This window comes from Scomber scombrus, chromosome 8 (assembly GCF_963691925.1).
Source record: "Scomber scombrus chromosome 8, fScoSco1.1, whole genome shotgun sequence".
Taxonomy (NCBI): Eukaryota; Metazoa; Chordata; class Actinopteri; order Scombriformes; family Scombridae; genus Scomber; species Scomber scombrus.
In genome coordinates, this window is record NC_084977.1 from 5658190 (window position 1) to 5669714 (window position 11525).

Below are 11525 nucleotides of genomic sequence, written 5' to 3' on the forward strand. Positions count from 1 at the left end.
TTATTTTGCATTTCCTACACTTAATGAGCCGTGTCAACACAAAACCTCATCAGCCAGTAATTAAGAATGACTAAATCAGGTACCAACACGGAGCGACTGTGGTCTCAGTTCTGTATTTGCTTTGTGGCTTTTGTCTGAGGCTTTCATCACACGGCAATACCGAGAGCAAACCTGAGCGGCAGATGTTGGCTAAATCCGGCCGTTCAAACACGCTTCTCTGCCTATTCATCTCAAATCAGGACTAGAGCTGCTCCTTCACTGGGGCAGGAAGTCAGTGATTGTACGTCTATTATATTCCACATGCACGCGAACGCTGGGAGCGAGAAAGATGAGCTGGAGCCTTTGAAGCCTTTGTGTTTACACAGAGGAGCAATATGTTGCCATTAAGCAATCATGGAGAGTCATTCTTAATCCGTGTGCCTCTCTGTTCAACAAGCTGTTCCATTACATTATAAAAACAAGTGTGCAGCATACAGCAAGTGTCCCAGGTGGATTCATTTGTCTAATAAACTGTCAAAGCTGCTTGTGGTATAGATTCTAAAAAAATCTTCATCTATAATAAAATCTATTTCAAAGGCCCATACACGAGTCTGTTTACCAGTCAATTTTTTCTTCTTTTTTGTTCCCTCATCGCTTATTATTAGCTTATCAATCAACCTGTATGAAAGGTGCTACATAAATAAAGTTTGATTGATTGATTGATTGATTTATACAAATCATGTATACATCACATTATTGTTGATCTTTTCCTGAAGCATGCCATTGCAATTTACACTAAGATGCCAGTTTATTACGTTCACCTAGCTAAAAGTGTAAATAACAAAGCTCAACATTATAACCTTCCTGAAGCTAGGATTTCATTTGAGCTAGTTGTACCTTTCAAAACTGCAAAGTAAATATAGGTCATCAAGGTTATCATTGCATCTTCTTTCAATGTTATTGTTTAACATTTCTCCTCAAACCTCAAGTGGAGGTGATGGGCCTTTAGCATGTAACCACAGCAGATATGATGTTGACTGTGATGGATTACCTAATGCAAGCAACGCATCACCATGCTTTGGAAAGAAGAGGATATCTTAAATTAACTCAAAGCAAAATCATTTTTAAAAAACCCCGTTAATTTAACGAACACAGAGGATGCTGGTGCAATACGAAAAAACGTATGAGTCACAGACGGCGCTCATCTGGCATATCCCCACCTACAGTACAGGAAATGAGGCAAGTATTTTTGGCAGTGGATTCCCTGGTGTGATATATACTTAATGCGTAATTTGGAGCTCTTCCAAAGAAATGTCGAACCTCTGCAGTGTTTGTTTCGCAGAACTGGAGAGTGTTACTGGACTGGATCCTTCCAGACACTTCCAACATTTTCTGTGCTCTGGTTTAATCCTATTACATGTGAAGCACAAAGGGAGATAAGAGGTTTATGTTGGGGACTGAGTGTCTTTCTCCTTCGAGGCACCGGGAGAGCTACATGTTCGGTTTTGACACACTATTTTCAGCTGCCACAGTTGCTATTGTTCACTGAAAATAAAGACATATTGATAATAGGATTGTCTTGTGAGGACTGACGATGAATGAGGATCAGGTGAATGACATAATCAAGAGATGGGTAAGTCAACAATATTCTACATCGCTGCAATACAATTTAGCTGAGGTAATCATGCTTATGATGGCCTGTGAGGATCATGTGGGAGCTGAATATCTGAAGTACAATGTATTTCAAATGTTACTTTTTTAAACTTATTACTTTCATCCTGGTGGTCCAGAATGCATTGTATACGTCACCCTAACACTTCTGTAATCTATTCTCATAATACACAACAAAAGGGGGGAGCATCAGTGCTGGGAGAGGTAGAGTGCTTGTTCTTCATACTATGATTGCCTGTATTTGTGCATTTTCAGCATTTTGTATTTTCTCCTTTTCCATATTCCCTTCCTTTTTCCTGAATATTATTAATAATAACAGTTTTTACTGTTTCCTGTGGATTCCTGGAAATATAATATAAATAAGACTTAAACAAACAAAACAAAAAAAGCCAAATTAAGCTATATCATTAAACATATTTTTTATTTTATGGTTTCTAATCTTTGATTTAAAGAAAAAAACAACATTTTAGCTTATCATCAAATTTCCCTTTGACAGTTTACGTTTCGACTATTACATTTTACTCAGTTCAAACCTGTTTATGTCGAGATATTTCAGAATAAGATACATGGAGAGGTTACATTTTGATGTGACATGGTAAGCAGCAGAAATGTCAACACCAAATTGTTTTTCTTCTTCCAGTTTCATGCAGCAAACACACATTTTCAATACTGTGTATCAGACAAAGAGAAGAATCCATTGTGTTATTTGACAATCCTCCATGCTGTATTTTAGAGACGTACTCCAGAACAAGATTTAAAGGCAGAGGACTACCAGCAGTTCAAGGATTTGGGATCTGCCTGCCTCACTCAGGGAGACGGCCAACAACTCCTGAAGTTTCTTCAAGATCACAAAAACCAGGTATGTTCCTCCTCCATCGCTGACAGATGTTAAAACACTGACCAGATGCAGTCACACCTTACAGATGTGTTAAACTGTCATACAAGACTAAAACCACATAGCCTCCTGAGCAACAATAGTCACGTATCTACTGAAGCGAACAGCAGCAGCCACTTCCCTTCACTACCCAACTATGCTAAACATCAACATGCAGCCGCTACTCTGTGCTCGCTGGCCTCTTGACCCAGAGGTGTGGGGAGGAAAACGAGCAGATATTCAGTCAGATTTCTCGCTCCACTGATAACCTCCTTCGGTACGGCGCTCCTCTAAGTGCCCTTGGTTGTCCCATCTCTCCACGCGACGCGCAAGTGTTGTTGTTGTGCGGCGTACTTTAAGAAGCATGTGTCATCTCTTACTCCTTCCTCTCTCTCTCTGAAGCGAGAACAATCTCGAGGGGTTCAGATGATGATCAAATGAGAAATCCTTGGCTTTCAACATGCATGTAAAGAAAGATGTTGGTGCATGGTGTAGGCGTGGTGTAGAGTGACACATTCTTACAACAATCCGATAAATTATCTTGGGATCTTTTGACATTCTTTGCAGCGTTTTAATGCCGGAGCCATTTGGTAGCAGAGGAATGTCTTTCAAAAGATAAACGAATATATCTCCAATATTCCTATAACAAGAGCTGCCTCTCAGATAAAGCAACAAATCTAGCCTACAATGAATTTGACTAACACATCCATTGTAGGCTTTGATATCTTGCATCTCGGAGAAGCCCAAACCTACCCTAAAAAAGATATGCAACTTTGTTAACACCTTTAAGCACTGCTGGTTAACAGTTCAGATGCAACAAAACTGAAACTGTGAACTTGCTCAGCCCTGTTGATGTAGCAACACATGCAAAATGGAAAGGAAAGGTTTGCTGAATGTACAGCAGCAGGGTTGGTTACTGACCCTTCGTGAATTTAACCACTGTGTCTTCTCTCACATTTGCAGAGTATTGTCACGTCAATGGGTTGTGTTCTCTTGGCACCTTTGCTAAATGAGGTAGTTAAGAAAGACAAGGGCGTCGATCGCTGTGAAGCTGCCATCACACATTTGACCAAGGTGGGTGGGTGCAAACAATTCATATATATATTGAGACATGTTTTCTGTGCATTAAGTCTAACGTATGCTCTGTTGTCTAGACTTGCAGCCCGGATGAACTCCTGCATTGCTTGCTTGGCCTAATTGAAGACATTAACCCAGCTGCCATATCTGAGACCATCGTGGCCATCGTTCCACATCTTCAAACAGGTATCAGCTGTCACGATAACTACTGTTGTTGGGTGATATCTTGTCTCAGAAATAATCGCGATAAATGATATAATTGTCATTTGAAGATCATTTTATACCACTGATATAATGATAATATAAATAGCATAATAATGCAAGAGGGGCGGGGGGTGGGATTGGAGAGTGGGCGCTACACTTCTGTAAAAACACAATGATCCAAACCAAATAGATTCACACAACTTCATTAATCCCAGAAGGGCAATTAAGTTCCATAGCCTACCCAGTACACATAAATAAATACAAATCTCAATCTAGCCACAGCATTCAAGCATCCACCTGCCAGTGACAACAGATCAACATATGGGTAAAAAAAAAAATTGCAGTTCGCAGATGTTTAACCACAAGTTTTAAAAGAGGTGGCCTACATTTCAATGACTACTGTTGGCATCCAGCAGCCTTATAGCAGAAAGAATGAAGGAAGTAGAATAGTGGTTTGCTTTCCTAAGCAAATGCATGCTAGTGTCAGCCTGAAGGCGAAACATGGTCAGTTTGATTAATAATTCTAATAATACATTTGCTTTTTGAATCACACATTTATTCCATAGGGAGCACAAGTCTTTAAATAAAGGATACAAAAAATATAATGACAAACACAGAAAGAGTTAAGCTTCCACATTAAGTAGATTCTTTGTTGTCCACGCTTGACAACTGACTCTGCATTAGCATCAAACTTAAGTTGAGAGTTGAACACTGTTGCTAGATACTTTAATGCATCTACAATTTGGTTATCTCTCTGCATATATGCATCCATCTGTATAGCTTTAGGTTTACCTCTGTTTTTCCTTAAATAAATGGTTATTTACACACTCTAAGGTCAGGGAAGTTTAAGGAACTCTTATGTTTCACAAAATAAAGCATAAAATCTTCACGTTTGAGAAGCTGAAGCTTAATAATAAAATATAAAAATGGTAGCAGATTAATTTTCTGTTGATCAACTAATTGTTACAGCTCTAGATATGACAAATTTAGTTTTAGTTTAGTTTTATCAGTCATAGTATTTATTTCAAACCTGTTAAAGTAACAACATAAAATATATAGTCAGCAAAACAAAATAAAATAGAAATGACAGCAAACTGTAAGATGAAATAAGAAACTTTTCTAATCATACCCCATTTTGTTAAGAGTTTAAAAAAGGATTAGAAAAGTTCTTATTTCGTCATTATTTCAATTGGTTATTTTGTTTTTTAATTAAGTGTAATATGAAGGGCTGTAGCAACTCTTATAATCAATTATGTAAGTGCTATAAATCTTATTCCCTTAGCAAAAATGAATGAGCCTTTCCTGTATTAACTATAATTATGGCAAACAAATATATATGCATTAGTCTCACTACATGACTCTGTACTGTGTGTACTCATGAATGTTTTAGTAGTGATAAAGCAGTTGTTTAAAAACTGGTATTTGGCTCCCCCTGCTGTATACAGTGACTAACACCAACACTGTCTTGAAAACAGTGCTGCAGCGGTTGGATGAGAGAAAAGCATCCTCTGTGGGTCTGGCTCTGTCGGCCCTACAGAAGCAGCTGTCTCTGCTGCCTGTGCCTTACACCCGGCAGCAGGAGGAAGCTGATGAGTACGGTCTGTGTCGCTGCTGCGCCGCCTTAGCCCAGCTTACAAAGCCCTTCATAGAGGAGCTGAAGAGGAAAGACGGGAAATGTGTCGCTGAGGACGAGGAGCTGAAGACCGAGCTTCTCAAGTTGTAAGTTAATGTTTGGTTGGGTTGATAGAAGAGTGATGATGAATAAACATGAGTTGTATATGTGCTTATTTAAAGGTCAACAAGGTCACTGAACTAATAGATTTGTCATGGCTTACTGGGGAAGTTAATGAATCATGTCTCACACTTCAAAATGTCTATCTATTGGTTTTAGTTTGTTTTTTGTCATTTCTGTTGATTATGGTAGTATTACATTTGGAGGTGATGGCTGTAAAAGGTTTAGAGCTGATCTCTTTTTCTGTGCAGCTGCATGAGGAGCTTGAGACAACCTCTGCTTGAGGCTGAACTGAGCCGAGACAGAAAATCTTCGCTGTGGCTCTTTGCGACAGAGATAATGGTAAGTGCTTGATACTCTCTTCTTCTTTTCCCCATCAAAGGAAGAACAGTCATACAGTGGAGGGCTTTTCAGTGCGATATATATATATATATATATTTTAACAATCACTATCCAATCCATCAGTTCATACTGCCTGCAATCCAAGAGTCTCTGTCAGAGCTCCTGTTCTTCACCTCACTGAAAAGAAAAACCCTGATGGACAACAATCAGTGCAGGGAGTCACAAGCATGTCTGGCCTATCTGCTGTTTGTCCAGCTCATCGCCATCGACAGATTCCCGGCAGTATTCAGGTGAAATGAGAAGCCATAACTTCACACGCAGGAGACTATCCTCATCCTCATCTCAACTGTACTGTAACAATCTATTTACATTGTACTTTTTTCCTGCTGTTCCAGCCCTGTGTTTGTCCTTCAGTGCAACATGGAATACATCAACCAGCTGCTCAGTAGGTATGCTGCAAACACAACATGAAGTGAAGGTGATTCTTGTTTTAAAATGACTTTTTTTCATGTATTATCTGTCATATGTTATTTCTTTGACAGCAAAAGGGAATCACACTTAGTCAAAGGACTGGTAAGAGCTCTTCAATATTACTTTGATTTCACAGAGGTGAGATTGGACTGACAATTGAGAACTAAAGTAGTTTTTCTTGGGCTCAGGCACTGTATAGAAAAAGCTTGGAGAGTGTGCAGGACAACAGCCTTCCAGTGAGTCTACTGGAACTGAAGAGCTTCTACAGTGTGCCACAGGTAAGACTAGCACCACGTCAGCTCAAGTTTTAGTCTTAAATGCTACATCCAGAATTTTACTGCCATATATCCCAAAATGACTACAGTTTATCTGCAGGGATCTAGGTATCAGTACAACTTAGCACTCAGCAATTACTTTTCAAGGTAACACCTTCATTTGGAGACAGGGGAAAGGTGTTCAGTTCAAATTGTTCAGTGTCAGATCTGTATTATGGCAAATTATGAGCAAATACAGGTCATCTATATACTGCAGGTCAATAGTCATGGTGATCAAATGATACACTTTCACCAAGTATGATTATTTTGGGCCAATCAGTGACATTCATGGTGTGCTGCAAATTCACAGAACCTGCGGCTACTTCTTACCGACTGCCCGATGAAACATTTGGTGAGTATATAACTATCTGTGATGATAATGAGAATATTTTCTGTAGCAGTGAAAATATGAAACACGTGCATTTGCTGATTTTTCTTTGTGTGATCTCTGCTTCCTCAGAGAGAATCGGGACTACAGGTTTTCCAGCTCTTCATCGATAAATTAGATGCTGAAGCAAAGCACAAGTTCTTCAGGTGAGAGTCTCATTGAAGAAGAGAGAAAACAACAAACCATGAGGTTATAAGAGTTAATAGTAGAAAAAAAGGCCTTTTAAAAGTTGTTACGCTTACATACATATGATTTACTTAACAGATACATGATTTAAAAAAATATTCCACTGTCAGATATTTAGTATCTTCTATACTGAAGTTTCTAGATTTACTTCATACTGAATATTTGTTGTATTTTCATATTATAATTTAAGTACATTTTGCCAGCTATAAACTGAACTGCATCTATTGTTTATCATACATATTACCATACATCTTCCTGATACTTTTTTATTAATAAATGAATGAATGTGCCTCAGTGTTAATAATGTTTCATATGTTTATATAAATCCATTAAACAGAGATGTATCTATATTCTATTTCCAGCTGCTGCATCCTTTACTGATAATCTTGCATTTATTATCTAAAGTCACATTTTCGTTTGCAGGTGCATGTTAAAAACCAGCAACCATTCAGGAGTAGAAGGTTTTATCATAAAGAACATCAGGAAACAAGTAGAGTTTTCCATGAAGGTGAGTATGGGCTTACATAAGTCAAATGGCTGTTTTTGCACAAGTTTTTGTCTTTGTATGTGTTTGATGTGTTATTTAATTTGAGAGTGTTTAACCTGTGATCTGACTCCTCTAGCCTGGTAATGCCAGTGATTGGTTCCTGGGAGTGGAGTTCCTCTCGTTGCTGGGACTGGGGTTATGTTTGCCACAGGGTGCTGAGACTAATCTGCTTCACGACATGGACAGGTGAGTGAATGAACAAGGGTTTTACTTACAGATGGGCCTTCTCATTTGTCACTTCTAAGTCTAGACTAGACATATCTATTAACTACAGATGAATATTTTACTGTTTTCCAAAGCAGGCCAAAAATGTTTGCCAGACTGAAGGCAGAGCAGTCTGGAGGAGTCAAAGTGTGTTTACTGACAGTCTGACCGTCTGAGACACAAAGTCTGGACAGTCGCCAGAAAGTCCTACACATAGCTGCTTATTTCTATATATAAGGGATACAGCAGGCTATAGACATGTATCTGCAGTATGTTGTAGCTTACATTAAATAAATGGAAACTGTATCTACAACTATAATGAATGCTGCATTTCATGAAATATGGAGCTAAATGAATGTAGATTAAGATGTAAAATGTTACACAATGACATAATCAGACACACTGAATGTCTAGCTTCTTAAAACTCTTCTTAAAACTTTGTTCTTTGTGAAAGCTTTTGGAAATGTTTGAGTTGTTCTATTTATTATTTTTAAACCGATTAATAGATCTTGTTCTTTTAACTGTTTTTACATAATGTACTATTACTGCTGTGCCTCTGTCTTTACCTCTGTGCTCCTCGTTGCCTTATTTTTATCTGCCTTGTTTGGTTTTATTTCCTTATGTTAAACAATTTGTAACATTGTTTAAAAAAGTGCTATACAGATAAAGTTGATTATTACTAGTATAATCAGCTTCAGATCCAAGTTACAGACTCTGTGGCTACTATTGAAACCTTTTGAAATGTGGCTTTCCCGCAGAGATTGAAAGACAAAGTTCTGTAGATGTGAGAACATCTCTGTCTAAACCATTATGCAATCCCCTGTCTCTCTTTATCCAGGGTAATGGAGTGTCTGAATCTTCTACGCTACCTCGTTATCAGACACAAAGAACTGAGGAGAAATGTAAGTTAAGTCTAATTCAGCACTTTCACTGCTCTTCTGCCAGCCAGCCTGGTTAATACAGAAAGAAAGCTGATGATCCTCTCCTCCTACCTACAGGCAGATGTGTGGGAAGAGCTGTGCAGGATCAAAGACAAATATCTCAAAATGCTGCGTGTGTGTATCAGAATGTCGAGAGTATATTACTCAACTGAGCTCAAGGTGCTGAAGGAGGATCAAAAGCTAAAAGCAAAAGGTAGGCATTAGCTGCTAATCTGTGCAACAAAATCATATCATATCACCCTGCACATGGCAGTAAAACATTAACATTCTGTTTTTATGCTGTTTCCTGTTACTACCGTCTTCATTTAGAGGCCCGAGCGTCTGCTAGATCCACAAAATTGCTCAAAAGCATAACAGTGAAACATGAAAGGGTATCTGATATGTCTCCAGAGGCCCAGCACCAGGTACAGAAACCTTCATTCTGGTCACATCTCACAGGTGTTTTGATTTTGACTTCAGTACTATTCAGCTCATCACGTGTGTCTTATGTCTCAGGTGTTGCAGAGTGCTTTGGTGACATTCGACCTGATGGAGAGTCTTATTGTCCGCATAGAAGAGATCACAGAAGAATAGTTCAAGATCCCAAATGAGGCTGAATTTTCACTACAAACCATTGAGTTACTGTCTACACGTGTCTGTTTTATTTTATTTGACCTAATTGACCAACAAAAACATTAAAATCATAAACAAACAATATTATTCTCTGTCAAAACTCTTAAACTCAAAACTGAACAAACTGTGCTGACACTGCACGTTCAGACACGTCTTTTACCTGTGACTTTTTGTATATTCAATGTTGGAAAACATGCTGAGGTTTACAGCATGTTCTTGAGCATCTCCCACACAGGACTGCTTTCAACGATGTGAGCCCGAGCCATAGACATCCGGTCCCGGATACTGTCCACGTGGGGCTTACTGGTGGCCTGCACACACACAAGCCTTTATTTACCTTCAAGTATCACAAGAGTACAACAGAATAGTCTTATTTATTATACAGAATTAGCATTTGTTTGCTGTTATCTTTACCTTGGCGATGGTCAACATTCCTTTGACGATCTCGGCATTGTTTCGCACAGGCAGGATCCTGAGACTGCTACCGAAGAATCTGAAAGAGACAAAACAAGACTCAGTAACAAAATCAGACTCAGTAATTATACATGCATGACTGAACAGATAACATATGTTAGAATCAGTGAGGCAAGTTTTAAAAAAAACCCTCAAATTAACAATAATCCTAATGTTAATTAACTGACCTGAACAACAATTTAATTCCACTTTTATGTGTTGTGATGTTCAGTTTTCTACTTCCTCTTGTGTTGAACATGTTTTATTGAGACTTGTGATATGTCTTCATGTGTATGTTATGTTTTTGTTATGTGTGGACCTCAGGAGGAGTAGCCGCTACCTTAGTACTGACGGGCTAATGGAAAGTTAATGAGGATACAAATAAAGAATAATAATAGGAATTACAATTCATATGAATCATAGTCACGATAGAGCAAAACAAGGAGTAAAACCTTCCAAGATGACAACTTGAGAAAGTGACTGAAGTCATTCAAAAAAAAAAAAAACTATTTATTTACCTGTGCTGAATCAGAGACAAGGTTTCCAACTCCCTTTTCCCATTGAAGGGGGCATATAGGAGTAGAAAGCTGTTCCTGTGGACTTCCACAAACTTCTTAATCTGTTCAATAAGTCCAGACTCCTCACAACGTTCTGGAAGATCTTGAGGGTCAACGAACATAAATGCAGTGCCTAAGCAAAGAAGTTATAAAAGCCATAATTTAATAATTGAAATTTCAACACTACAGGCTTAGTATTTGTAGTATGTTTTTAATTTTTGGAGCTTAGTACTAATGTAATATTGTGTATTTAAGACAGTAAGTGTATTGTCCAACAGCTCTATGGGGACAGTGTTATTATGCGTTTACCTGACTGAGGGAAGATAAGGGCTCCACACTGCACACTGTGAGAAAACCTGACGCGGTGTTGCTGAACGCTTAGCATTCTGCTTAATTCATGCTTCTGCCAAAAAACAAAAAATACACATAACCATATTAACTTATCTCACTAATTAAAGGCAGATACGCGTGAATGAGTAATGTAAGGGTAGAGTAACGTTATTTTATAGTTTGTTTGGGTAGTACATTAGCAAGTACGTTAGCAATATGACGCTAGCTAGCAAACCTAATGTCATGTTGTAAAAATGAACAAATAACTGTAAGAAAATAGTCAAAATGTGTGACTGCTCAACATTTGAAGCCAACCTGGAGAGAAGTGCTGACTATAATGGTTGTTTTCCACCGAGGAGTCGTTTCTTTGAATGTTGACATTTCAGCTACTGTAGAAACGCGTCAGTGCTAATATAGCGGGCCTATAATTTGAGTTTGGATACAGGTGTGTTAATTAGTCAGGTTCATTTACAGCAGCTGTCGTTTACGTATTAAGAAATACGTCACCTACAAGCCTTTTTCACTAAGCCTACAGACATTTACTTTGTCATAGAAGTTTTAATAAGTGTTCACATTAATATTCTACTCAATATGTAAATGTGAATTAATGTTATTAATTACAGCTGGTACCTGCTTAGACATC

The 11525-nt window shown here is 38.3% G+C and overlaps 2 protein-coding genes across 2 annotated transcripts; one reads left to right on the plus strand and one right to left on the minus strand.

The window, feature by feature from the left end:
- The first annotated feature begins 1573 nt into the window (after positions 1-1573).
- Positions 1574-9503, plus strand: LOC133984733 (glomulin-like). The gene is made up of 18 exons (XM_062424193.1): positions 1574-1612; positions 2384-2509; positions 3488-3598; positions 3679-3787; positions 5281-5524; positions 5789-5879; positions 6003-6169; positions 6275-6328; positions 6422-6452; positions 6539-6628; positions 6975-7016; positions 7125-7198; positions 7662-7746; positions 7862-7971; positions 8828-8891; positions 8988-9123; positions 9240-9334; positions 9426-9503. Exons 1-18 carry the CDS (start codon positions 1574-1576, stop codon positions 9501-9503), a joined length of 1746 nt encoding a protein of 581 aa, XP_062280177.1.
- A 242-nt stretch (positions 9504-9745) lies between these two features.
- Positions 9746-11263, minus strand: LOC133985363 (protein SPO16 homolog). The gene is made up of 5 exons (XM_062424985.1): positions 11198-11263; positions 10862-10955; positions 10514-10685; positions 9956-10035; positions 9746-9873 (listed from the first exon to the last, which is right to left on the minus strand). The coding sequence occupies exons 1-5, from the start codon at positions 11261-11263 to the stop codon at positions 9746-9748; spliced, it is 540 nt and encodes a 179-aa protein (XP_062280969.1).
- Positions 11264-11525: the final 262 nt, after the last annotated feature.

Bases quoted from the DNA above. Each gene is read 5' to 3' on its own strand.
- LOC133985363 (XM_062424985.1), bottom strand. From the start codon at position 11,263: ATGTCAACATTCAAAGAAACGACTCCTCGGTGGAAAACAACCATTATA. The intron at 10,956-11,197 runs GTTGGCTTCAAA...GTTTTTTGGCAG, and splicing joins TAGTCAGCACTTCTCTCCAG to AAGCATGAATTAAGCAGAAT. The intron at 10,686-10,861 runs GTAAACGCATAA...TTCTTTGCTTAG, and splicing joins CCTTATCTTCCCTCAGTCAG to GCACTGCATTTATGTTCGTT.
- LOC133984733 (XM_062424193.1), top strand. From the start codon at position 1,574: ATGAATGAGGATCAGGTGAATGACATAATCAAGAGATGG. The intron at 2,510-3,487 runs GTATGTTCCTCC...TCACATTTGCAG, and splicing joins TTCAAGATCACAAAAACCAG to AGTATTGTCACGTCAATGGG. The intron at 5,525-5,788 runs GTAAGTTAATGT...TTTTCTGTGCAG, and splicing joins AAGACCGAGCTTCTCAAGTT to CTGCATGAGGAGCTTGAGAC.